This window comes from Corapipo altera, unplaced genomic scaffold, assembly GCF_003945725.1.
Source record: "Corapipo altera isolate COAL_440 unplaced genomic scaffold, ASM394572v1 272, whole genome shotgun sequence".
NCBI classification, from domain to species: domain Eukaryota; kingdom Metazoa; phylum Chordata; class Aves; order Passeriformes; family Pipridae; genus Corapipo; species Corapipo altera.
In genome coordinates this window covers 105,666-132,660 of record NW_020885095.1, presented here as the reverse complement: position 1 = coordinate 132,660, position 26,995 = coordinate 105,666, and the positions used below count along the sequence as shown (strand labels likewise).

General features: G+C 52.4%; 1 protein-coding gene across 1 annotated transcript in view; it reads left to right on the top strand.

Annotated features, from left to right (window-relative positions):
• SCRIB (scribbled planar cell polarity protein) overlaps positions 1-26,995 on the top strand; it is an 81,347-nt gene that overhangs the window by 16,310 nt on the left and 38,042 nt on the right. Inside the window, exons 15-26 of the mRNA XM_027669624.1 lie at positions 465-527; positions 12,352-12,441; positions 13,068-13,145; positions 14,717-15,031; positions 15,750-15,830; positions 20,785-21,042; positions 21,618-21,728; positions 22,930-23,106; positions 23,511-23,627; positions 25,319-25,507; positions 26,274-26,393; positions 26,632-26,688. Of these exons, the coding sequence (XP_027525425.1) occupies positions 465-527; positions 12,352-12,441; positions 13,068-13,145; positions 14,717-15,031; positions 15,750-15,830; positions 20,785-21,042; positions 21,618-21,728; positions 22,930-23,106; positions 23,511-23,627; positions 25,319-25,507; positions 26,274-26,393; positions 26,632-26,688 (1,656 nt within the window). The remainder of the gene's footprint in view (positions 1-464; positions 528-12,351; positions 12,442-13,067; positions 13,146-14,716; positions 15,032-15,749; positions 15,831-20,784; positions 21,043-21,617; positions 21,729-22,929; positions 23,107-23,510; positions 23,628-25,318; positions 25,508-26,273; positions 26,394-26,631; positions 26,689-26,995) is intronic.

Genomic DNA, 26,995 nt, shown 5'->3' with positions numbered 1-26,995 from the left:
CTCTGGAGCAGTGGAGGTCAGGAGTGACTCTGTGAGTGGGCTCAGCTCTGGAGCTGTGGAGGTCAGGAGTGACTCTGTGAGTGGGGTCAGCTCTGGAGCAGTGGAGGTCAGGAGTGACTCTGGAGCTGGCTCAGCTCTGGAGCTGTGGAGGTCAGGAGTGACTCTGGAGCTGACCCAGCTCTGGAGCAGTGGAGGTCAGGAGTGACTCTGTAAGTGGGCTCAGCTCTGGAGCTGTGGAGGTCAGGAGTGACTCTGGAGCTGGCTCAGCTCTGGAGCAGTGGAGGTCAGGAGTGACTCTGGAGCAGTGGAGGTCAGGAGTGACTCTGGAGCTGGCCCAGCTCCGGTGCCGTGCCCAGGCTGCCGGCGTGGCGTGCGTGTGTTGGGTGGTGGTGGTGGTCGTGGTGGCGGGTTTGGTTGATGCTCCACTAATCCGCATGCCTCTTTGCTGGTTCCTGTCCTAACAGGGGGTGTCGTTTGATCAAGCCAATAATCTGCTGATTGAACCTGCTCGCATTGAGGAGGAAGAGGTCTGTACCACTCCTACTGTTCTCTCTCTGCCAAAAATCATCCAGTCTGCTTGATTTGCTTCCCGGCCTCACCCATTGTTGTAGGGGGAACTCTGATCTCTCTGGATCAAGTGGCTTCTGGACCTGGCTGATCACAAACATGATGATCGTTTCCTCCCTGCTTTCCCCTTTCCCTCCTTTCCCATCCCTGAGGTGAGAGTGGCTGCTGCAGAGCAGGAGTGAAGTGGATGTAAAAAACTAAAGGGGCTGAGGGGGAAGTTCCTATTTGCTGTGTACTGAGGGAGAAGTGAATTAAATAAATGATTATTTCTGGAAGTGTAGGTAACCCTGGAGGAGCAGAGGCCTCAGGAATCAGTGCTGTGTGTGACCCTTAGGGATAGGGAGGAGGATCTGACTCATTACACTGTGCCGCTGCCTGAAGAAGGCAGACTGGAGACAATGATTTGTGCATCTCCTGCAGCACCTCCAGAACCCCCTCAAGGCTTCACATGCAGCACCTTGGGGTGTCAGAAAGGGGCAGGTGGCACTAAGGTGCCACAAAGTCCCTGGCACGGGGATGGTGTCCGTGTCAAGGGTTAAAGTCTTGTGTCTGGCTACCTTGGCTTATCCCCTGACTGTGATCAGCTTCCTGGGTTTGTCTGCAGGTTTTCAGTGCCTGCTCTGTGGGGTCAGTGGCTTTCTGCAGGCAGGTTTTCAAGGAGCTGCTGGAAGCAGAGTGCTGCTGCCACTGGCAAGAGGCAGAACCTGTGTGGGTGCCACCAGCTCTCACAGAGGTTTCTCCTGTAGGACAGTGCAGGGGCACCAGACCTGTGTGTTACCTGAGTGTGTTACCTGGGACTGCTGGCCTGGGCCTCTACAAGAACTTGGTTCTGCTGCTTCCTCAGGTGTAAAATGGAGACTTTCCTTGGTTTTGGATTAGGCTTTCTGGGAGGGAGATGATGAATCTTTTCCACTCGGGCAGAACATGATTTGGCTCAGGTGTGGTCCCCTGTTAGTGGGTACTGAAGATTTCTCCATCTTTCTCCATCTCTAGGTCCCTGAAAACCACAGTAACATTTCTTGCATTTCTCTTTTGCGTAATCTTCTGTCACTCAGGTTAAAACTGAGCCTAAACCGGTGCTTCCTGATCCCTCCTCCCCTTTGCTTTGGGGAGTCACTGCTTCCAGTCCTTCTCTCCAGCTGTTGGATGCCCTGTTCCATTTGCAGAGTTTTCCTGCTCCTTGGGGTGCTGTGTCCTAGGAACCTTAGTCTTGTCTCAGACACAGTCTGCCCACCTTTTCCTTGGCTCCTGCTCCACCTGCATCTAATGGAAGAGCCTAGAACTCCTTCTCTGGAGGTGTTGGGTGAAACAACTGGACGTGGCACTCAGTGCTTTGGTCTAGTTGACAAGGTGGTGATCAGTCACAGGTTGGACTCAATGATCTTGGAAGTTTTTTCCAACCTAAATGATTCTGTGATTCCTCAGTGGGGCTGGTTGGAGGCCCCAGGTTTGTTCTGGTGTCCCCTCAGCACAGCCCCCTTTGTGTGGATCTGTCCCCTCTCTGTGAAGAGGAATGTGGTTGTGCAGCTCCCAAGGACCAGCATGCTAGAGAACCCCCAGAGTCATGGTGAAGTCACACCAGAGTAGACCAGCTTTGGGAAGTTGATTTGGGACATTTGATTGTCCTACAGCTTTGAGGAGTGCTTAGCAGGGAATCTTTCACTAGACCAAGCTGCTCCGAGCTCCACCCAACCTGACCTTGAACACTTCCAGATCACATCTGCCTCATGTTCAGGGATGATTCCACGTCCTTGAGAAGAACCAATGGGCTGCTGGAAACTGAGCAAGGCCACTGCAGAGCAGAGAGCCTGGTGCCCTTGAGCAGCATGGTTTAAGTCCACGATGCTGCTGTCACATTCCTTGTATAATTTAATGCAGCTCTTAGAGAGAAGGAACTACAGGCTGTGTGTTCCTTAAGCCTGAACCATAATCCTGTACCAGAGACTGATCTTGCCAGGGCAGAACTGGAGACATGTGCCAAGCTTCTGCCAGCACCCAGCACTGGGGTGTGGGAGCCTGGTGCTGGTGTGCAGCAGGGATGCCCAGAGCTCCTGTAGCTTTTGGTGCCAATGGGGTTCTGTGTGATATCTGGATTCCAGTGCTGACTCTGTTCCCAGTGTTTTGTCTCCATCCTCATCTGCCCCGCAGAAGTGACTGTAGTGGGATGTAGGGAGGCTTTGGGAGGAGAAAAGCAGCATGTGCAGTGGCTGTTTGATGGTGTGAGGTTGGACCTGAACTGTTGTCTGGGGAATATTGATGGGATTTTGTCTTCCCCTCTGCCCTGGGCTGCCTGGGCAGGGGGAGCTGCCCAGTTCCCTCCCTGGGAAGGATTGAAGGTGGTCAGAGCTCTTGGACGTTGATTTCTTTGCTGCTACTGCTCAGGTGTCACGTCCTGTTGGTCCACAGTCAGGAGTGAGTCAGGTCTTCTCCTTGAAGGAGACTCATCCTGTGGAAACTGCTCAGGAATGTTACCATTTGTGTTGGAATGCCAGCCTCAGGCCTGACACCAGTTAGTGTTTGCCAGTGGCAGATGTGACAGCACAGCCTGGTCCTGGAGCATCCTGTGCTCGGCAGTTCAGCTGTGGAAAGGCTGGCACACGTAGTGTGGAGTGCTGGGATGTGTCAGGAGCAGTCCTGTCCCTCCTGGAGCATTCCATGCTCGGCAGGGATGTGGAAAGGGTAGCCCCTCGGTGTGCATTGTTGGGATGCATCAGGAGCCATCCTGTCCCTCCCCATGGGCTGCTCGGTGCTGCTGCACATGTGGAGCTCTGCCCCTCGCTCTGGCTTTGTGTTTACAGGGTGACCATGGGCTCCATCGGGGTGTTGTCAGGCTCGGAATTATTTTGTAGCAAATTTGATTTTCCGACAATGTGACCCAAAAATTTTAAACCCAGAAAAGATTAGTAAACTTCCTGTGTAATGCAGGAGAGGTCATGTCACCTGTGTTTGCTCACCCTGGCTTGACTGGAGTATGATAGAGCAGAGTCCTTTTGACGTTTGAAAAAGACACAACACTCACGTTTCTCTAAATTTTTAAAATGACCAAAGTTCCCCTTGACTAAGAAAAAATGTGCCATATTTTCTGTTTTAATTAGTCTGGCTTTTAATTTCTTGCCATTGGAATGTTTTTGCCTACTGAAGTGCTAAAGGGCCTTTTGTGTTCTCTATGGAATCATAGAATGGTTTGGATTGGAAGGGACCTTTTAAAGGTCACCCAGTCCCACCCCTTGCCATGGGCAGGGACACCTTCCCCTAGACCAGGTTGCTCCAAGCCCTGTTCAACCTGTCCTTGAACACTTCCAGGGATGAGGCAGTCACAACTTCTCTGGACCAGTGTTCTGACACCTTCCTTGCTCTGTGACCCTCTGGTTTGGAGGTGGGATTGTGATCCCTTCCTGTGAAAGTACAATTCCAAGTTTGGGCATAAGGCACAGTCTGGACACACATGCCCCACAAAATGATAGAGATTAATGACTTGTATGATTGCTGCTTGTTCATCATCGGTCACTGTCTCAGTTGTGAATTCTGTCTGATCTGGAGCTTCCCTGAGGACCAAGGAGCAAGCCTGTGGAATGATTTCTTGCACAAATGCAGAACTACCTGCAGAGTTTCCTTTCCCTGCTCCAAGAGTGGACCAGAGTCATCTGGTTCTGCTCTGTCACACAATAATCTTGTTGGCTTTCGCAGAGAGAAGGAGCCAAAAGCAGCAGAGGAGTGATTGGCAGAGAGAAAATTCCCTGTTTAAACAAAACACTCCACAGCAAATCTGATTATCCCTTCTGAACTAGACAAATGCCCAGTATAACAGGCATGGGGCTTTGCTACCTGGAACCAGGGTTATGTACAAAATTCAGGCATTAAAATAACCACTGTAGAAGATGCCAGGGCTGAAGCACTTATGTGCCTTAAAATGGTCCCTGTTTGCAGCCGTGTGTCAGTGGAGGAGAAGAGTAACTCCCAGACAGTTCCGAGACTTTGTGGCGGAAAACAATCCCCAGCTTGGATCCAGGCACTAGGTAGAATGAGGTCTGACTGGGATAGGTTGGCATTTCTGGAAGATACGATTTAACCAAAAAAAGACTGTGCTCAACTCGGGAACTGCAAGGCTGAATTCGCAATGAACGTAACACAGAGGATTTGGAAGAAGTCTTGAGGTCAAGTCTTCTGCCACCACTGGCAATCAGACACTACAAACTGTTTCATAAGTCAGTCAAACTTTTTATGAAATACAGATTGTTTCCTCCTGTTACAAGACGTGCACACACACACACACAGGTTTCTCCTCTGGGGAGAAAAACCCAAACCTTTCCAGATCTTTGCTTCTGGAATAATTAGAAAACTTACTTTCAATTGGAACTGTCATTTGTTAGTTCGTTGTTTTCATTGTATTTTTTCTTGTCCAGTCTCTTCCCTGCTGGCTGACCCATTGTCTGCTTGTCCTCAGTGTGATTTTATGGACATCAGCCTGACTCCTTCCAGCCTTCCTTTTGCTGGATTTAGAGAAACCCAGTTCTGGTGTTCTTTGGTAAGAAGGATTTCCATTCCCTGCCTTTCTGGCTGCCTTTTCTTTCACCTGATCTACTTGAACTCAGGTTTGGTGACTATGGACAACATCACAGAGTTTATTCAGATTTTAGTTCACTAAATTCCATAGTTGTTTCTCCATTTCAAATGTGGCAGTTCCCATTCCTAGATGGGAGTTGTCTTTATCCACCTTTATTTGTGCCTTTGTTATACCCTTAACCTTTGTTCCTGTGCCCCTCAAGGTCCTTGGGGAGGTTTGGCCTCCAGACAAGGTGTACTTAGAGATGTCTGTCGTGTGCATTTAAGTGAATGATGCCAGGTTTAGTACAAGAGTTTTCCCTATATCCCACTGTTCCTTGGACAAACACTCTCATCTGGTGTGGCCTGCCCTTAGCAGAGGAGAGTTGTAAAGTCCCCAGTCTTCGCAGTCTTGTAATTATATGTTAAATGATGGCCAAAATTTAGAACCTTCTGAAGTGGCTGGGCTGAGAGGAGTCTCCAGTGGAATTTTGTAGTGGAATGGTGCAAAATGAATGACTGCTCCAAGGATTTCACCACACAAAAAGAATCAATAAGAACAGAAATCAAAGTTTGTTGCTGCTAAAGAAAGGAAGTAGAACATGTTCCCAGTGTCACCCATTCCAGCTGAACCTGGGTATAGGTTTTTTGTCCTATTTCCAGTTCTGGAACAGTTTGAGGCTCAGTGGCTTTGGCCAATGCTCATTTTGCTTCACTTTAAGCAGTTGAGTGTTTTCATTTCCAAAGGACCCTGTCCTGCTGCATTCCACAGTCTGGCCAGCCCAGATTCTTGCAGGACCCCCTCCTCCGTGCCCATGGCAAAGCTGGTTGCCCATGGTGATGGGAGGAAGTACCAGCTTCCTAAATCCCTAGTTCTGGAGTTCATTAGTGAAATAACTAATCCTGAATTGTAAACCAACCTGGGCTCAGGGGACCTCGAAAGGCCCAAGGTTTTGTGGGGAAGGAATCGGCACCCCAGACCTGCATCTGGAAACTCTCCAGGGACAGGACTCAACACCTCCTTGGGGAGTTTATCCCAGAGAAGGATTCTTTTCACTGCAAACATTTCTTTCTTCCATCAAGGTGAAATATCTTTCTATAGACACACGTATAGATGTGAAATTTGTATCTAACACGTGACTCCTCTCCCTGATAGCTGCATAACCATGACCATAGAGATCCATATAGAGATTGTCTGTAGGAACCTTGCCTCGGGTGTTATTTGTGCTTTGAGTGTCACCACAGTTCATATTTTTAAAAGGCATCCTTTCTTCCTCCTCCCTTTGGGAAATGTAGTCACTATCCTGGAGTCTCCCTGGGGAGGAGTGTGCAGAAGCAGAGCAGAGCCCTGAGTGTGGCAGGTCCCCTGTCCCATCTGCTCCTGGTGCTCTGTCACCAGTGGGGCTGTGGCAGGTCCCCTGTCCCATCTGCTCCTGGTGCTCTGTCACCAGTGGGGCTGTGGCAGGTCCCCTGTCCTGTCTCCTCCCAGTGCTGCTGTCAAAGGTCTCTTTTTGGGGCTCTCTGGTTTTTACTGGTTTTGTGGAGGTGTTCAGTGGGAAGACAGTGAAGTGCTTGACTCCTCTGCTGAGTGCCCACCATCTCTGCCCTCTAAGTACCTGTTCCCTTGGGAACTAAACCCATTGGAACGGAGAAAGGAATAACATCAGAGCCAGGAAACCTCCAGCCCGTGTCCAGCGGCCGCTCCGCTGCCAGGGCAACTCTTCCCTTTGCACTCCTTTTCCACTGTCCAGGTTAATTTGTCTCTTAGCAGTCACAGAGCAATGTCCCACCTCCCCTTTGCTCACCGATATTTTTGGCCTGTCCCCTTGTCCCCATGAGCTGTCACTGACCGAAGCCAGACAGATTTAGCTCTTCTCATCTTTCCTGGTGAGTCAGTGCCTCCAGCTCCTGCTCCTCTGTGTCCCAACTGTGTGCACCCGAGGTGATCAGAATCCCAGAATCATTTAGGTTGGAAAAGACCTCCCAGACCATCGAATCCAAGCTCTGGCCAATCCCCACTTTGTCACTAGACCAGAGCACTGAGTGCCACATCCAGGCATTTCTTGAACACCAGGGACAGTGACTCCACCTCCCTGGGGAGCTCCTTCCACTGCCAGCCACCCTTTCCAGGGATAAGTTCTTCTGATGTCCAACCTGAACCTTGAGGCTCTGATGTGTCAGTTGTGAAGTGACACGTTGTGTTACACTGACTGAATGTGCTGTCAGTGTAAAGTGATGGAGGAGGAAGGGCTTTCTCTGGGGCTTGGGGGGGCACAGACCTCAGCAGGACACAAGGGTCATTTCCTGGTGGGTGTCCAGCTCCTGGCAATCTGTGGATCAGGATTTCTGTTCATGCCAATGTATGAGGCACCGTGGAACTGCCATCCATGAAGTTATCTGATTTCTCCCATCCCTTTTATACATTGCAGTTCCACAGAATTTAGTGGCAATAAATTATGTAATTTGCTAGAACTTTATGTTAAAAAGTATTTTTTGCATTAGATATCCTACTGAATTCCATTGAATATCCCTAATTCCTTTGTGCTTACAAATATGGAATAATCATCTTCTATAAAATTATTAATGGAATAAAAAGATAAAAAGGGCCTTCCTCCCCTCCCCACCTCCTCTCATACAGAACTATTTCAATTCTGTCTGATTTGAAGTGAGATCAGGCCTGATGCATCTCAGCAGAACCCAAATGGTTCTTCCCTGATGACTCTTATGTGGTTCCTGGCTTGTGTAATACACACCTGAACCAGCATCAGGCAGTGCCAGGTCTTGGATCACAGCTTCCATGTTTCACACAGGTCTGCTTAGTGAATCTTCACTTCATCAGCCAAGTCTAGAGTCTTGTCAGAATAAAATAATTTGGGCTTTGAGGGATCTGATTTTCATAAAATTCAGCTGTTTTTCATGAGAGCTATTTCTGTGCCTGGTAAGAGCCACACTTGTTCCTCAGTTACTCCTCTGGAATGGTTGCTGGATGAGGAGCTGATGGTTACAGGCATCTGGAGTCTCTCAGTCCCTCAGCACAATGTAAGTACTGACTTGGGGTGGCAAGAAACCAAAATTTTGGAAATACTCTAAAGCCTCTCAGAGATCTCAGGCAGTTGTTTGGACTCTTGGGCACAAGTTGTCCAGTCCTTTTGAATTTTGGAAAGGTTATTGATGGTATTATAAGTGGATTCTTCAGCTGCTGTTTCAGTGGGATCCCTCACCTTCATGTGATACGTGTCCATCATCACGTGTCTGTCCCTACACAAATCCAAAGTACTTATTGCAGGTTCCTGTGTCACTGTCACAGTCTCATTTAAAGTTTCAGGGGCTGTAAATGCAGGGATTGGACACTTAGAGTCATGGAATCATTAAGGTTGGAAAAGACCGTTTAGGTCATCAAGTCCAACCATCAACCCAGCACTACCACCATGTTCACCACTGAACCATGTCCCCAGGTGCCACATCCCCATGCTTTTTGAACACTTCCAGCAATGGGGACTCCAACACTACCCTGGGCAACCTGAGCCAGGGCAGGACAGGCCTTTCTGGAAGGAATTTTCCTGATATCAGATCTAAACCTCCCCAGGTGCAACTTGAGACCACTTCCTCTAGTCCTGTCCCTTTTTCCCTGGGAGCAGAGCCTGACCCCGCTTGGCTCCCCCCTCCTGTCAGGGAGTTGCAGAGCCAGAAGGTCCCCCCAAGCCTCCTTTTCTCCAGGCTGAGCCTCCCCAGCTCCCTCAGCTGCTCCTGGTGCTCCAGCCCCTTCCTCAGCTCCGTTCCCTTCCCTGGACACACTCCAACCCCTCAGAGTCTTTCTTGTCACGAAGGGCCCGACAGTGACCCCAGTTATGTGCATCCTGATGTACAGTGAGTTACAAATCGATGCCCTGGTTGGCAGAAACTTGCTGTCTTCTCTAGCCCTTGAACCCACGAGTGCACGTGGAGGAAGAACTTGGTCTTTCAGCAGCTCTGAATTACAACAGCTCCAAGCTTTGTCTCGGGGATGGGTTGTGGCTGCTGTGCCTCTGACAAGTCGCAGGAATCCCCAGCAGGCAGTTGCACAGCAGTGAATTCGGACTGTCCCAGGTCTGTTGGGCAATGCCCAGGTGTCCCTGGCTGCTACTGGAAAGTGAGTCTGTCCAGGTGTGCAGCACTTCTGGTGCCTCCAGAGCGGTGTACACAGTTATTCCCTGAAAGGTGGGAAATCTTGCAGGATCAAGTGAATCCGTTCACAGAGAAGCTGGGGCTGCCCCATCTCTGGAAGCATTTGAGGTCAGGTTGGGCGAGGCTTGGAGCAACCTGGTCTGGTGGAAGGCATCCCTGCCCATGGCAGAGGGTGAGACTAGGTGATTTGGTTTTTAGTCCCTTCCCACACAAACCATTCCATGATTCCGTGTTAAAGGACAGCTGTACTAAAAACCAGATGCAAACTGGGTTGAGGTGGCCCCAGTCCTTGCTTGATGTGTCCCTGGAGAGACACAGGCAGGACTGAGGGGAGGAGGTGGAAATGCTTCCCGGATCATGTTTGGTGCCACTGGTGAATGGGTTCCCAGTGGGAGCTCAGCGAGGGATGGCGGCTCAAGGCTGTCGTGGCAGCTTTTGCAATTTGCCCACTTCTCTCCTCTCACAGCAGCATTTTTCCATGAAGGGCTGAACCTTGTCTGTCTGGGGGAACAAGGAACTCAGGGTTTGCTGCCCACTTCATGAAGGTTTGTCCTTTCTGCAGAGGGAAGAGCAGCAAGTTTTGGTGGGGAGCAGCACAGATCAGTTGTTACATCTGAGATGGCTGTGGGTGGATCCCTAGCTTTGGGGGAAAAATGCACAAGGAGGAAAATACCCAGGAAAGTCCATGGCAAGAGCAATGGCAGGGAGGGAGCTGAACTGTCCCTGTTGGGGGGTAGCTCTGTGTTGTGGCTCCAGGGTCAGTCCAATATCGTGGCAGTCCAGGCAGGTCTGGAGCAGCCTTAGGACAGAGGAGCTTTGAAGAACAAATAACTTCTGGGTTCAGTGCAAGAAGCAGACTGGCCTGTAATGTGAAGGGCCATTATAGGGTGCTGGATCCAGGACCTTCCTGCTCAGGTTCATATTCACATCAGTTACTCTTTGCATAGTTCAGACAAATATCCACCAGTTCAGTTCCTCACTGCACTGGTTTTATGGTAAAACTGGTTTGCCTGGGGAGTTTGAAATCTTCTTTCCAGCCTAATATATTTACGTCCAATTGAAGCCAATTGAAGCTGCTGTTGTCTCAGTGTCTTTAACAAGTCTGGTTCCTGCTTGGTGTTTTGCTTTTCAGTATACACTGATTGACAGAAGGTTCTTCCCCCTTGGGCCAATTGGCTTTTCTGACAGGTTTCCCCATGGTTTTGGTCTGTTTTCCTAAATGTCTGAAATCAAGGAGTTTGTGGTTTATCTTTCAGGTAGTTTACACAGTCAGCTTCCCGTGCAGCTGGAAGTGACTTTCTGTGACCAGTGACATTGTACAGTCCTCAGTCCTCATCAGAAGTCGTGATCCTGTCCCGTGGATTCAGGCACTGAGCAGAACCATCAGCTGTCTTCCTGGGAAATACCAGGATCCTGCTATTAGACTATTCTGTAATTCTTGCCTGGAGACCTGGTTTTCTATCATCTGTAGAAGTTTTTGTGTTAAATACAGAATCACAGAATCTCCTTACCACCAGGATCATCAAGTCCAGGTCCTGGCCCTGCACAGGACAATCCCAAAATCCCACCACGTACCTGAGGGCGTTTTCTTAATGCTCCTTAAACAACACAAATGTGAGTCTTTAGAGCATTTCTAAAATCCAGTGAGTCTGGAAGGAAAAACGTGGATTTTGTCATTAGTTCCTAAGAGACTTTGTCACATAAGAAGCGTTTGTCTGGTCCGGAGCTGGCTTGAGTTGGGCTGTCGAGGACACACAGTGCTGTCTCACCTTTATAATCCTTTATATACCATTTATGTCTCACCTTGATAATCCTTGTCTTCCAGTACTTGTATTCACTCAGTCTCTGGGTCTTGCACTGGAGATGACAGACTGACAGTGGGTCTGGAATCGGGGATTTCCATAGGAAGATCCCAGAGCATTCTGCTGTGCTGTTGACTGGGTGCCAAAGGAACTGGCAGGGCACACCTCAGTTTGGTTCATGCTTCCTGCAGTGGGTTTTTGGTTTGGTTTTTGGTTTAAACATAGCAGAATGTGAAGCTCCTCAGGCTTTTGCTTCTATCATTGTAGAGGTGAAGGGAGGGGTTAAGGAAGGCAAGTCTTCTGCTCCCTTTGCTGCCCACGCTGTGGCCACGTGAAGCTGACACTGACACTCGACTCCTCTGCAGCAGCTGCTCTCCATCCTGGGCCTTGTTTCCAGAGAGGTGACATCTGGAGGACAGCAAATTTGATTCTCACCAGGAGTCTGTGCATGTTTCTGTCTCTTACCTCACCAACTCCTTGGTCCTTGACCCTGAGAGAGTCCTGTCTATCCTGTTCCTTTTCTTGTATCCTACCACGTGTTCCCTGTCTTCCTTCTCATGACTATGGCAATGTGAATGGTTCATGCTGGTGTCCTGAATAGAAGCAGCTTCAGGTCAAGTTTGACCAACTATTGGCAATGCACATAATTGGGTATGTAGAGGTGGGAGGCAGGAAGGAGAAGAGACTTCTGGATTGCTCAGCTGTGATCCTGAGCAGTGGGGCAGAGGAGAGCAGAGGAAGGATCCCGCTGGACAGAGCAGATGGGTTTTTTGGAGTCATGTGTTGATTTCCATCAATACAGCAAAGCCAAGTATCCATTCAGAGTATTCTGGACGAAGTGCCCTCCTTGTCACTGCACACTACAGTGGGGTGACCTGGAATCCCCCAGTGGCAGATGGAATTACACCTAAAGGGAGCCTTGTGGTAGAGCCGGGCTGTGATGTGAACCAGCTGGTTCTGTGATCCAGTCCCAGCCCAAGGCTGCCCAGTTTGCTCTGTGGTGGAATCTCCTTTGTGTGTTTCGTGTGTTGTGACAGTGGTGCCTCCGAGACATGGGTGCCACGGCTCACCCAGAGGTGCCATGGCTCACCCAGAGGTGCCACGGCTCACCCAGAGGTGCCACGGCTCACGCACAGGTTCCATGGCTGACCCAATGTGCAAGCAGACCACTCAGGGTTATTATTTATCATTTTAAAAGTCGTCCCTTGCTCTTGGAGGTGTTGTGGCCGCTCCCCGCTCCGCACTGACCCGTAACCACTGTCCCTTCTGCTTGCAGCTGACACTGACCATCGTGCGGCAGACGGGGGGGCTGGGCATCAGCATCGCGGGGGGCAAGGGCTCCACCCCCTATAAGGGGGACGATGAGGTAAGACCTGAGCTGTGTCACTGGTCAGGCACCTGCTTTTGGGGACCGGTTCTCTGTAGCTGGAGGTTGGGTGTCCATATGTGTCGGGGCCAGGTGGGAGCAGCCCTGGATCCCCCCCCCAGCAGGAAGCTGGTGGGACTGGTTGGTCCGACCTGGAGTGGCCGTGGGAGCAGCAGGTTCCTTCCCACCTGTGTCCTGAGGCATGGGACTCACAGGGCAAAGAGTACAGGGTTGTTCCACACCTCGTGGTATCAGCTGTGTCATGTTCTGGTCCCGCTGGAAAAGGGTTAATGTGTCATTCCCTGTTCTCCTGTGTCACCTAGGGGTAGCCCTGCCATGGGATTTCTGTCCCCTGTGTCACCTGGGGGGAAGTTCTGTCCCCTGTGTCACCTGGGGGGAAGTTCTATCCCCTGTGTCACCTAGGGGTAGCCCTGCAGTGGGTTTCTGTCCCCTCTTCCCAGCTCCTGAACGGGGTGATGTGACTGCCATGTCCCCACGTCAGGGGGGGACATGCCAGGACCGGCCAGGGACTGACCCTCTCCCTGGAGCTGAGGGTTTGGAGGGGTCTCTGCACTCCAGAGGGTTGAGGAATGGGCTCAACCTCTAACAGGTGGTTTTGTTTCCAGGGCATCTTTATTTCCCGTGTGTCCGAAGAGGGTCCTGCGGCTCGCGCAGGGGTCCGTGTTGGGGACAAGCTTCTGGAGGTAAGGGCCTGGCTCCTGTGATGAAGCAAATGGTTCTAGATGACTTGGAGTGGAGGGAGAAGATGCACATCACACACATTTTAGGCCAAATTCAGCATCAGGAGCTGTGCAAGAGCAAAACTGAATTCCTCTGGCTCATAGTTGATTAATTAATGTTACCATGAATTTTTTACTGCTTTATAAGGACAGAACAGCTCCTGCATTTCCAGCTCTGAAGTGTTGTGTGATGCAGGTGGGAAAAAACATATCTCCAGTGGGCTGAGCTCTGCACACCTGGGAGGGGCAAAAGTAGACCCTGTAGAATAACTTCTTACTCAGGGAACCATGTCTGTCTTCATAGAATTGTGGGACCATGGAATGGTTTGGGTGGGAAGGGACCTTAAAGCCCACCCAGTTCCAGCCCCTGCCATGCCTAGGGAAACCTTCCACTAGACCAGGTTGCTCCAAGCCATGCCCAACCTGGCCTTGGACACTTCCAGGGATGGGGCAGCCACAGGCAGCTTTTCTGGGTAACCTATTCCAGTGCCTCACCACCCTCACAGGGAAGAATTCCTTCCTAATATCCCACCTAACCCTGCCCTCTTTCAGTGGGAAGCCATTCCCCCATGATCTGTCGTGCCAGGCCCATGTCCAAAGATCTCCTCCACCTCTCTTGGAGCCCCATTAAGGGGCCCCCTGAGCCTCCTTTTCTCCAGGCTGAGCCCTCCCAGCTCCCTCAGCTGCTCCTGGTGCTCCAGTCCCTTCCCCAGCTCTGTTCTCTTTCCTGGCCACACTCCAACCCCTCAATGTCCTTCTTTTTGTGAGGGACCCAGAACTGACCCCGGGGTTGGAGATGCCTCAGCAGTGCCAGCACAGGGGGACAAGAACTGTCCTGGGCCTGTGGTCACACGGTGGCTGGTACAGGCCAGATGCCATTGGTTTTCTTGCCCACCTGGGCACACTCTGGCTCACGAGCAGCCAGTTACTCAGGAGAATGTTGTGGGACACGGGATCAAAAGCTTTGCCAAAGGCCAGACAGACACATCCACAGCCTTTCCCCCACCCACTGAGTGGGTCACCTGGTCATAGAAGGAGATCGGGTTGGTCAGGCAGAACCTACCTGTCACAACCCCGGGCTGGCTGGGCCTGATCCTCTGGTTCCCCTGTACATGCCACACTCCAGATCTGCTCCACGGCCTTTCCCACACCAAGGGACTGTCACACTGACAGCTCTGCGTGTTTTGGGGTGTGAGCAGGGTGTGAGGAAGGCGAACAAGAAGTTGTGTCGACCTGAGTTGTGCTGAGTTTTATTGGTGGAGATGGTCCTGGGTGGGTGTGTTTTTCTAGGAGCTTGTTGCCTGCAGGGTTCATACAGATGTAGGGAAGTTGGAGCTCTCTGTGAGGGGAGCATTCCTCTGAAAGGGATTTTACTGGGCTGCCCTGGCCTTGGACGGGCAGCAGGTGCTGTGGGAGCGTAGGGAAGCTCCTTGGAGGTGCGGGCACACCTGTGGGAACACAGTGCCAGCCCAGCTCTGCAGGGGCTGAGGCTGGAGCTGCATGTGAGGTGAGGGCTGTCCCTGCTCCGTGCCCAGGTGAACGGCGTGTCCCTGCACTGTGCCGAGCATCACGTGGCCGTGGAAGCGCTGCGAGGGTCGGGAAGCTCCGTGTCCATGACGGTGCTGCGGGAGCGGATGGTGGAGCCGGAGAACGCCATCACCGTCACCCCACTGCGCCCCGAGGATGACTACAGCCCCCGGGAGCGGCGCGGGGGGCTGCGCTTCCCTGAGCGCCCCGAGGGAGCCCCTGCCACCGAGAGATATTCCACCTGCCTCATGCGCAACGAGAAGGGCCTGGGCTTCAGCATCGCCGGCGGCAAGGGCTCCACTCCCTACCGGGCTGGGGACACGGTCAGTCCTGATCCCCTGGGGTCCCTGAGTCTTCCTCACCCCTGGGCATGCAGCATTGGCCCCAGGCTGGTGGGCCAGCTGGACTCTGAGAGCCAGGATCTGCTCTTAAGTCAGGGAATCATGGAATCCCAGAATGGGTTGGGTGGGAAGGGGCCTAAAAGCTCACCTCGTTCCGCCTCCTGCCATGGGCAGGGACACCTTCTACTATCCCAGCTTGCTCCGAGCCCCGTCCAACCTGGCCTTGGACACTTCCAGGAGTGGAACAGCCACAGCTTCTCTGGGCAACCTGTGCCAAGACCTCACTATCCCCATAGGGAGGAATATCTTCCCAATATCCCATCTAACCCTGCCCTCTGTCAGTGTGAAGCCATTCCCTCTTGTCCTGTCACTCCAGGCCCTTGTCCAAAGTCCCTCTCCCTCTTTTTTTATAGAAGGAGGGGGGCTGGGGCTTCCGATCTCTGCCAGTGACATCTAATCCTGCTGCTGCCCTCTTGGCACATATTCCAGGCTCTAGGCCATGGGAAGGCTTTGCTGACAGTGGCTCTGGGAGCGGAGAGTTTGTGTGGAGTGGAGAACAAACGGGAAGCACCAGGGCAGGGGAAGGGTCTGTGGAGGGGAGAGGGCTGGGACCTGCCTGGCACCCAGGAACGGGTCTGTAGAGCCAGGCCCGGGTGAAGAGGAAGCCCAGGCTGCTCTGACCCTCCTGACTGTGCTGCAGGGGATCTTCATCTCCCGGATCGCAGAGGGTGGTGCAGCCCACCGGGACGGAATCCTGCACATCGGAGACCGGGTCATCTCGGTGAGTGGGTGTGCAGGGAAGGGGCTGACTCGGCTCCGTGCCCTCTCTCATGCAGGGGCTGCTTCTCTGGCACTGAAGCTGGATTTTGGGGGGCCTTTTTTCAGCTCCTGAGCCTTTTGGGGGAGCATTTAACGTGGGTGGTTTTACCCAGTCCATGACAGTTGGTGGGTGCAGTTACACCTCCCCTTTCCCCAAAGGCTGTGTGTGAGTGCTTCCCCCAGGGATGGCATGGAGAGAGGTGACGTGGCAGCACTGCCCCAGCCTGGTGTCCCTCCAGAGCTTGGGGGACAGCCCGAGGGGGCTCTGCCTTGGTGAGTGGAAGGGATAGAGCCCTTTTGGGCACAGTGGGGTCAGAGTGAGCCGTGAGCTGGAGCAGAGGCGTCTGCCCGAGGGTGCTGTGGAGCAGGGCAGGGGTAGCTCGGTGCTTCCCTGCTTCACTCGCAGCTCTGGCCCGTTTCCCATCCTGTCCGTGCGGGTCTCACTGCTCTAACCTCGTGTCTCTGCCTACTGTTCCTCACTCCCCTCCTCCAGGGAGCCTCTCCTGAGCCTCCCGACCCTCTTCCCACGCTCGCATGCTGCCTCCGAGGGAAAGCTCCTGCATCCTGGTGCTGGTGGTGGGTTTCTGGCCCAGCTGCTGTGGTAAGAGCACGTGTTACCACAGCGCTGGCGTGAGTAAACACTGATACAGCCTCGTCAGTGCTGGCTTCTGTCTGCTCTATCCCTGGGCTGGGGCTGTGTTGTATTTGCTTGGGCACGTTTCAGTGGAGCTCAGGCCCAAGTCCCACATTAGTGTCTTGGCAGGAGACTTCAACTGGTACAGCATCACTCCCTTCCTGCTAGAGCTCCCCACTCCTCTTAAAATCAAGCCCTGATCCTGATTGGTGCCACATAGACTAAATTATTTTGGGTTTGTTCATGTTTTAATGCTCCCTGGTACAGAGGCAAGACTTAGGCCCAGCATTTGGGGTTGGTTTGCTCTATCTGTGGCAAGAAGAGAGAAAATCTCAAAGTCAAAAGTCAAACCTGTCTCCACCCCCCTTCACCAGCTCTATTTATATCCGTGGGCAGCTTTGTAGGAAAAGCAGATCTAATTCCCTAGTAATAGCCTGCAGAGAATTCCAAGCAGGTTGTGTGGGCTCAGGGCTTAGAGGGCTTGGGGCCTGTGCTGGATTTTGATGTGGCTGAGGCCTTGCTGTCATTAGTCCCAACACCCCCATGGCTCCCCTCGGTACCTGTACCAGGTGAATGTGGCCATACAGGTTTGGTGCTGAGCACCAGCTGCAGCTCAGGTCCTGTGCTCAGCTCTGATTAATGCAGAAGCAGGTTACTACTTTCCAGGAGAACACTCACTGGACTATTCCTGTAACTTCTGAGCCTGCTTTCCACACCCTTTTGAAGCAGTGGTTGCCCATTTTTGTTGGAAAGGCTCCAGGCTGTGGTGATTCCTGGGATGTGGGTGCAGGCTGCGTGTGTTCCCTGTACCTGCATGGGGAAGGGGAGGGCCCTCTCTAGGTACTGGGCTCATGGGTCCCACAGGCAGGGCCTATTTCCAAAGCCGTGGTCTCATGGCCTCAGCTCTCACTTTGTCAAGGATTCTTGTTTTCTTAGGAAAACAGATACAGCACAGCATCCTGCTCTTCCCCTGTGCTCTAAACCCTCCTGGACCCTTCTGCAGGGGAAGGACCAGAATCGCTCCTTTGACTTTCCTAAGGGAGCTTTGAGCACATGGATGAAGAGCCCAGCCTAGGTCTCTTCTCCGAGTTAACACCCCCCAAAATTCCCCAGTGAGTGACACTCACTCCCCGACTTCTCTGTGTTCCCATGTCTCTTAGGAGTCCTTTTGGTGGGGGAAGACATGGGGCAGGGAGCTGCTGGGGGCAGTGTCAGAGAGTTGGAGTTGTGGGATGGGAATCTAGCAGGGAAGGTGCAGAATTGGGAGCAGTCACTAGGGACAGCTGGTGTTTTTGGATGAGACTGGGAGTAGATTAAAGAAAACTGATTCTGGGGAGATTTAGGACAGTGGTAGGTGACACATGGAGTCCTGATGAGGCAGTTTGATCCCTGAGAGATTTGTCAGAATGATATAATTTCCTGGCACACAGAGAAGTGTGTGGAACAGGGAAAGGACAGAGACGCTGTCCCTTCCTCTTGGGCTCTCAGAAAGCTGCGCTGCATGGCTGGCCTTGCTTTCTAGCTAGATAAAGACCATGGAAAATGAGCTGCCTAAAGGCTGGGAGGGCTCCAGCATTGCCAGGTAATGCAGAATTACTGGGTGAAGTGCATCAAGGGCTGTTACACAATACACCTCTGGGAGTCCTGTGCCCTGATCCCTGTTCTAGGGAGGTACAGCTGAGCCCTTCTAGTCTGACCCCCTTTGACCACTCTCATCGTGTCAGGGACAGGAAAATAGCAGAGGGGATGTGAGAAATCGAGAGTGGGTGATGCTGGAGCAGGTCTGTCTGTGGAGTATTACTGTAGAGTCACAAAGTCAGAGCAAGGCTTGGGTTGGAAGGGATCTTAAAGATCATCTTGTTCCAGTTCAATGATTTTGTTAGGCCTTGATCTGGTAATAGAACCCAAAGGCCGAGTCTCTCCTGTGTGTCACCTTTGTTAACCATTTGAGGACCCAAGGGATCCTCCCTTCCCACTCTTCTGGGCACGTGGCTGCCACTTTCCCTGCTCCCAGGTCCAGCCATCAGCAGGGGTAAGTGCAGATTCCAAAGGTGGAATGCAGACACAGCTGGCCCCAGATTCACACAAGCAGGAAGGGGGGCAGTGCCCTTACAGGTGCACAGCTGAGCACAGGGAGTCCTCACGGGGCAGGAACAACAGCCAGCTTCCCCCAGGTCCTGCCTGCCAGCTCATTGGGTTTGCTGGTGGAATGTGCACACAGTCCCTGCCTCTCAGGGAAATGCTCATGTCTGTAGCTCTCCAACCTGCAGCCTAAGCACTGAGGTCTTTGGGGCTCTTTGGTCAGACCCTGAGCCTTTCATCCAGCTTCTGGACCAGCTCTTGGCTCTCACCACCTTTTGGATTCCTGCTTGCTGGCTAGTCCAGCTTGAATTTTACCAGTAGCTCTCACACACGTACCCAGAACAGCATGGACTGGCACAGTAAATACAGAATGTGGGGAGAGGGCAGAGCAGATGTGGTGAGCAGGCCCAGGGCTTGGCCACAGTGGCACCGACCAGCAGCCTCTTGTTCTCCACCCTCAGCATTTCCCTGTGCTAGTTCCTCCTCTTTCATCCTGGACCAGTCCCCTTTCCCTTTTGGAAAACATTCCATAATAAGTGCTACACGTTCCCACAACCCACCTTAAAGCTTCCTGCAGCCAGTTGGCCCTTTCCACAAGAGCTGTGCTGAGATAACCTTTCATAATCTCCATTGCCTCTCTGGATGGGTTGCCAAGTTTGGTTGCACTTCTCTAACGTGGGTGATTCCTTCGATGGTCCATCCAGGAGTGTTCAAGCCCTGTCCCTGCTACCTGCATTCCATTAAGGTCCATGCACCTTTGTGGTTAATTTATTACCTTTCCTGCTTGCTGCCTTGTCTCCTGTGCTCAGCACCCACTACCCAAGTCCTTTTCATCCTTCCTCTTCCTGCGGGCATGTGCCAGCTGCTGCCTTCACATCCTTGTGGTTGGTGCCAGAGATGTCCCATGAGGACAGTCCCCTCAGCAGAGGTGACACTGTGGGGCTCAGATTTTCCAGCACAGCACAGGACTGCTTGTGGTTCTCCTTCCCTGTCACAGTGGGAGCAGCACCTGTGGCTGTGGGTGGGAACAGGGCCTGTCAGGTGAGTGCTGGGAGTGTCTTTGGGGTTCTGGACAAAACCCTGTCAGACCGTGTGTGTCAGCTCAGTGCAGGAACTGCTCTCTGGGAAGGAGCTGGGGAGTAACAATATTTGGGAATCAGGCTGTGAGGAATTGGACAAAGCCCAGTTGCTGTGGCTATTAATAGCCATCATCATCATTCATGAGCTAATCAAACCCCATCTTGGCAGCTGCTGGTTTCATGTCCTCGTTCATTTTGGAAAGCTTTTCCAGAACCTAATGACTAGAAACCTTTTAATTTTCAGCTTCAACTTTCTCCTGGCAAGTTTTGTCCTTTGGGCAGTGTTCTTCCAGCTTGGCTCTTGGTTTTCTGCCTCTCATACATTTGTGGAGAACAGTTGCATCCCTCTGGTCCTTTGAGTTTCATGGAAATCTGTTTTCATTTTGTAGGAAAGGCTCTCTGTGCTTCCTGGTCTCTCTGTACCTGGGGTCACTTTTAATGCCTTAGAGCTATCATCTCCCCCAGGCTGCCATGACCTTGCCCAGCACAGGTGGCCACCAGTGGCTGGGTGACCAGTGACAGGTCCAGTCACCCTTCAGTGCCTGTGTCTGGGCTTTGGGTGGCTGATAAGGTCAGGTGGCCCGGTGACAATGCAGCAGGTGCCCCAGCACATCGATGTTTTGTGGCATCGTGGCTGAAAATTGCTGTTTTGGCTTCTCCCATGTTGAGGTGTTTGGCCTCATTCCTTTACTGCAGCCTCTTGTCCCAGTGGGAAGCTGGAATGGAAAGCCAGGGAGTGCTGGGTGTTCTCCTGGGTGAGCTGCAGCAAAGCCCAGGCCCAGCTGGGTTTGGGGGGGTGCAGGAGGTGGAGCATCACACGTGGCCCGTGGGGTCCCCTGGAGCATCAGTGGTGCTGCAGGGCACCATGTGCAGAGGGAAGGTGGGAAAGGGGCAGGAAAGCTGTTCAGGAAGGGGATTGGGATCCGGCAGGGATGAGCAGGCACCTATGTCCCCGTGCCAGGTAGGAGGGAGCAGGGTGAGTTACAAGGTGCTTAGGGGCACAGGCCTTTGAGCCAGGGCCGTGTTCCAGCAGGATGGGGTCCCTCGGGGGCTTGGCTGAGCGCTGGAACGCCGGGAAGTGCCGGGCGCTGGTCTGACGCTGAGTTTGCGGGTCGTTCTAGATCAATGGGGTAGACATGACAGAAGCCAGGCATGATCAGGCCGTAGCGCTGCTTACCGCGGCCTCCCCCACCATCGTGCTGCTGGTAGAGAGAGAGGGCTCGGAGCAGCCCGGCGAGGGAGCCTCGCCCGGCGCGCCCCGCGTGCGCATGCACTCCCCCCCGCCGCCCCCCGGCCCCGGGGACAGCCCGCCCCAGGAGACGCCCGCGCCGCAGAGGAACCACCTCTCCAAAGGGCTGGAGGACCAGTACCCCATCGAGGTGAGCTGGGCCTGGGGGTACGGGACAGTGCAGTCCCGGGTGGGTTTCATTTGAGAAGTGGTGTTGGGATGGGGGTTGGCCCGCTGGGTTCTCGGGGCGTGGAGAAGTCGTCATAGAAAAGCTTGGGGTGCAAGGGACCTGAAAGCCCATCCATTTGCACCCCTTGCCACGGGCAGGGTCACCTTCCACTAGCCCAGGTTGCTCCAAGCCCTATCCAACCTGGCCTTGAACACTTCCACAGGGATGAGGCAGCCATAGCTTCCCTGGGCAACCTGTGCCAGGGCCTTCGCACCCTCACAAGGAAGGATTTCTCCCCAGTATCCCATCTTACCCTGCCCTCTGTCTGTGTGAAGCCATTCCCCCTTGTCCTGTCACTCCAGGTCCTTGTCCAAAGTCCCTCTCGAGCTCTCTTGGAGCCCCTTCCAGCTCTTCTCCAGGCTGCACTGTCCCACATGGGGGAACTTGTCTTGTGGGTGTTCACCCATCAAAACACCCCTGATTCCATGTTTTTTAGTGTTTGGTGTCTGTATGTGCTATCCCTCATTCCCTTTGACTCTTTTTCTTGTTCCCTCAAGGAGATTCATCTGGTGAAAGCGGGTGGTCCCCTGGGCCTCAGCATCGTCGGAGGCAGTGACCATTCCAGCCATCCCTTTGGGATTCATGAGCCAGGGGTCTTCATCTCCAAGGTAGAGACCCAGGAGAGCCACCCAGCCCTGAGCTGTTGGATTATTGGGGTTAGGGTGAAAGGTTTTGATGCAAGTCCAGAAGTATAGGATGGATTTATGAAATAAAGGGATGGGAGGGGGATGTGTGAAGGGTTGTACTGGATGTGCTGCCGCTGCTGGAGCCACCTAAGGGCACATAAAAGCCTCAAACCTGTGTAATCCATGCCAAACTCTTTGGAGGGATCCCAGTTAGCTTCTGAAATTGCTGAGCTCCTCTTGGCTTTACTGAGTCATGGGAAAATGCTGGTGTTGCAGAAAGCCAGTCATCACTGGTGGGATGAGTGTGTGAGTGCAGGGACACCCAGAACTGCTCTGCTGCTTTCAGGCCAATGCCCTTCAACCCCAGTTCCCATTCCAGTGGTGACATCAACTGATGCCATTTAGGGACAGCACACAGGCCAGTCACTGGCTGCAAGCCATTCCCTCACATCCATGCTCCTTGGATTGGGGATGCTGGAGAGGACATCCCTGCCCAGCCCTTTCTGCTTCCCAACATCTCTTGTCCCATGGAGATGCTGAATCTGTCTCCTCTAACACCTGTGGCTGGGAGTCAGGGTTCAGACCTTCTTGTTAAGGGCTGTTTGGAATTGTGATGCCTGCCAGATCCCTTCCTGCCAGATCCCTTCCTTCATGCGCCCATTGTTCCTCTTGCAGCACTTCAGCAGGTCAGTGGAGCAGGATTTGCTCTTCCCAAAGCCAAACTAACTTTTTCCCACCATCCCTGCTTGCCCACGTGCTCACAGATGTCAGCCTTTCCTTGCTGACTCCTTTGTTTTACCAGAAACAGAGGTTTGGTGCCGTGGTTAGTCCCTCTGTAGCTCTCACCCTCCCTGGGTGAGGGGAGAGCACTGGGTGAGGGCTGGAGTTGTACTGGTGCTGTCAGTTTTGGTTACAATCACGGACAAAAGAATGGCAAAGCTGGAACAGGTTTGGTTCAGGTAAAATTGGGAATATGAGATTAACATACGGAATGACAGTTCAGAGCAAATCCCACTTCATTCTTTGCCAGTGTTCACAGATATGTCACCTCTTGGGGAACTTTGGCTGCAGAGAGAGGAGTCAAAACCGGCCTGGAGGGTGTGGGAGGATGCCCAGGGACACAGTCATATCTCCAAGGAAAGATGGAATTCCCTTCTCCAGTTGTGCTGCTGGTTCTCTGCAGGTCATTCCCCGGGGGCTGGCGTCGCGCAGCGGGCTCCGCGTCGGGGACAGGATCCTGGAGGTGAACGGCATCGACCTGCGCCACGCCACCCACCAGGAAGCGGTGAACGCGCTGCTCTCCAACGCCCAGGAGCTCACCATGCTGGTCCGGAGGGACCCGCCCCCGCCTGGCATGCAGGTGGGTTCTGAGGGACAGCACTGGGGGGAGTCACACAGGGTCACTTCTGGAGGCCGTTTCTTACCTGGCTGGAGGTCTGGGACTAGGACACAACCAGAGTCCTGGTTGGAATTTCCTTCTCCTTTGGAAGGATCCAGTCTCTTGTAAGCATATTTCCAGTGGGGGAGTGGTGAGGGTCTCTTGCCATGCCCGTGGTGACTGTCATCAGAGAATGACCAGATTCCATGAAGACCACACCTGAGCAGGGTGTTCCCTCACCAAAGGGAACAAACTGCCAAGTGAGGGACGGGATTAATTCAGGCTCTCTTCAGGGCATTCAGAATATGGCCACTCCGAGGAGTGTTCCCTCAGCTATCCCAGCGCGATCTTGTCCCAGAAACAAGAACACTTTTCTGTGTTTGCAGGAAATATGCATTGAAAAGGCTCCAGGAGAGAAGCTGGGCATCAGCATCCGGGGTGGAGCCAAGGGCCATGCTGGCAATCCGTTTGATCCCACCGATGAAGGCATCTTCATTTCCAAGGTACCAGAGCATTAACTCTGCAGGTCGATGCCACGCGAGGGCTGCCAGGGAGAAGGGTGATCCCTGGGGCATCTGTTGGGTGTGCTCTGTCTGCTTTCACTGGTGCAGCAGTTCTAGACACTCTTCTTCCACCTAAGGAGGCAAATCCCTGTCCTTTCATATTTCCTCCTCTACAAAAGCTACACCATTTCTTCTTCCATTTCCTGTTTGCCTTTATTTTGCCTTGTGTTTCCTCTCTTATGTTTTTTCTGTAACGTGAACCCACACATCCTTCCTTTTCCCCACATTCTTGTTGCTTCCCACATGCCTGTGTCTTCCTGCCCCCCCGACTCATGAGCTCTTCCCTCCTTCCATGGGAAGCATCAGGAATTACTCCCCTTTCCTCCTGTGCCACACACCATGTGTGCAACTTTGTTCCCTTTGTAAGTGACTGCTTGTGTCACACTTATTTCTCATATCACTTTTCCCCCAGAAGTAACACGTGTTTTCTTGTTGAACTGTGCGTCAGCTTATGCTCCTCCCAACCCTTTCCAAAAAGTTTTTATTACCTCTTCTTCCTTGCTGGCAGTGGAGCACAGTAATAAGTGGTGTCATTTTAATAAGTGGGTCTTGCTGCTGGCAAAGGAGACTCTGGGTCTCCTTTGTGGTTCAAAGACTCTGGTTCACCTTGGTGTCACTGGTTCCCTCTTTAGCTGGTCTTGTGGGGTAGCGACTGATGTAAATCATCCTCCTGGCTGGGGACACTCCATAATTGCCAGTCAGCCCTGATAATTGATAATTGGCTGCACTCAAGGCAGGGGAACATACAGCATTTTTCACTACATGGCTGTAACTGCTTTATCTGGGTTCTAAAGTTAAAAGAGTAAATTTAAATTCCCTCTGTTAGAGCGACAGTTGCACTTTCACCTGAGACATTTGCAATAGCAGGAAAAGAAAACCTGGGATTATTGTAACTGATGGTTGTTTTTAAGGATTGGGTTTGGTTTTCTCTCTCGCAGCATTGCAGTATTTGGGAGTTGGAAGGGTCACAGTTTAGCCACAGTACAGGGTTAGTTCACCTCCCTCCCCTTTTTTCGCAGTACTGGTTGTTTTAACCTGCAGAGAACCAAAGCCCTGCATGGCTCTGCTCTCCCTTCAGCTGTGTTACTCCCCTCAGCCTCTCTTATCTGTCCTATCCAGAGTGGAGTTCCTGCCTCTGATTTTTGCTGTGTATTTCCACTAACAGAGATACAAAAGTGATGCTTTTCTTCTTCCTCCTCTTTGCATGTCTGATCCCTGCCTACTTCCTCCTTAGTTTGTCTTCATTTGCATTTCCATTGTGTCTCTCTCCCACCAAACAATGATTTCCCTTTCTGAGATCTGTCATAATTTGAGAGGTTTTCCTTCTCACCCACTTCACTGGCAAAGCCAAAGCAGTTTGTTTCCTTGGGACAACACATTTCAAATTCACATTCTTTTATCTCCCATAAGAGATTCTTCCACACCTGTTTCTTCTACCAGCCTGTACAGGTTCTTCCTCCCCTGCTCTCTCCATCAGTCTACAGCAGTACTTGCAGATGCTTTCCCTGGCTCACTGTCCCTGTTCCCCGTGTGTGCTGTCCCCTCTCGCTCTGTCCTCCCGATGGTCCCCGTGCTCTCTGATCTCCTCTGTCACCTCTCCAGTGACACCGTGACTCCCCGGTTTGTTCCAGGTGAGCTCCTCCGGGGCTGCAGCCCGGGATGGCCGCCTGAAGGTGGGGATGCGGATCCTGGAGGTGAATCACCAGAGCCTGCTGGGAATGACGCACACGGAAGCGGTGCAGATCCTCCGAGGGGTGGGCGACGCGCTCCTCGTGCTGGTGTGTGACGGCTTCGACCCCAAGGCTGCAGCTGCCATCGAGGTGAGGGCTGGAGTGGGGGTGCCCTTGGGGTGACCAGGATCCCCCCGCATGGATCCTACCTCTTTCTTCACAGAATGCTGGGGTTTCCCAGCCGTTTGCTGTAGATGTTTTTTGAGGTCCCAGATTTCAGTCTGACCTGTGATATGAACTGGAGGTGGTTGCCAGTCCAGAAAAGCAGTGGTTCCTCAGGACTGTCTCATTCCTGCTGGTTCCAGAATTGTCCAATGCTAGCACTGCACTGAAATGAAGTTTCCAAGCTCATTTTCTCCAGGCTATTTGTGCCTATTTTTTTTGGCCAATATTTCCTTTACAGTCAGTTGTCTGGCTCTTTATTGTTGTTTGCCTTTCTCCACTTGCCTTTCTCCAGGGTAACACTTCCCTGGAGCAATCCCGTGCCCTCTCAGATTTCTGTTTTCAAGGCTTATCTAGTCAGCTTTTGTATTCTTCAGGAGAACATGAACCCAATCCCTGCTCAGCTCATCCCCTTCCTGCTCCTGGGTCCATTCAAATTCGTCTTTCTTAGACCTCAGGATCCTCAAGCACTTGTCAGCTGAAATGGCAGAGGTAGAACTGGGTGCTCTTAAGGTCCCTTCCAACCCAAACCAGTCTGGGATTCTATGCAATGAGGTTTCAAATTGTGAAAGAGTTCTGGTTCTGACAATCAGGAATTGTCCTGGTACTCCATATCTGGGAGCCTGGGATAGGGAATTTTTGGAATGGCACTCTGTGGACTTCCACCAGGTGAGATTTGCCTTTTGATTTGCAGATGTCCCCAGGAATCATTGCAAACCCTTTTGCTGCTGGCATTGGGCGCAAGAACAGCCTAGAGAGCATCTCCTCCATTGACCGGGATTTGAGCCCTGAGGAACTGGAGATCCTGCAGAAGGTGGGTGTTCTGGCTGAACTGGGAGAGTGGAAACAGTTTCTGGAAATCTCTAGTTAGTCTCCCTTGGTGTGTGGAATCTGCAACGTAACAGGCACTGGACATGGCATGGGATCAGCGGGTCCCAGCACATGGATCAGGAATGCGCTAGGATGGGACTGTGGTGCCTTCCTGAGGTTCCAGGTGCTCCAGGTGTGGAGAGAGCACTGGTTGAGGTGGCTCTAACTCTGCTCTCTCCTAGGAGATGGAAATGGTGAGAGAAGCAACTCAGTGGGAGAGAGAAGAAATGGAGAAAGTGGTGAGAGATTTTTTGTGTAGCAAAATCTGTTTGTGACAGCGACTCTGCTGAGCCTGTGAGCCCTGAGGAAGGTGCCACAGGTTATCTCTGTCCCACTGTCAGTGCCATGGGAGCTCTGGATCTCTGTCCCACTGTCAGTGCCATGGGAGCTCTGGATCTCTGTCCCACTGTCAGTGCTGTGGGGAACTCTGGATCTCAGTCTCATTGTCAGTGCCATGAGCAGCTCTGGATCTCTGTCCTGTTGTCAATGCCATGGGCAGCTCTGGATCTCAGTCTCATTGTCAGTGCCATGAGCAGCTCTGGATCT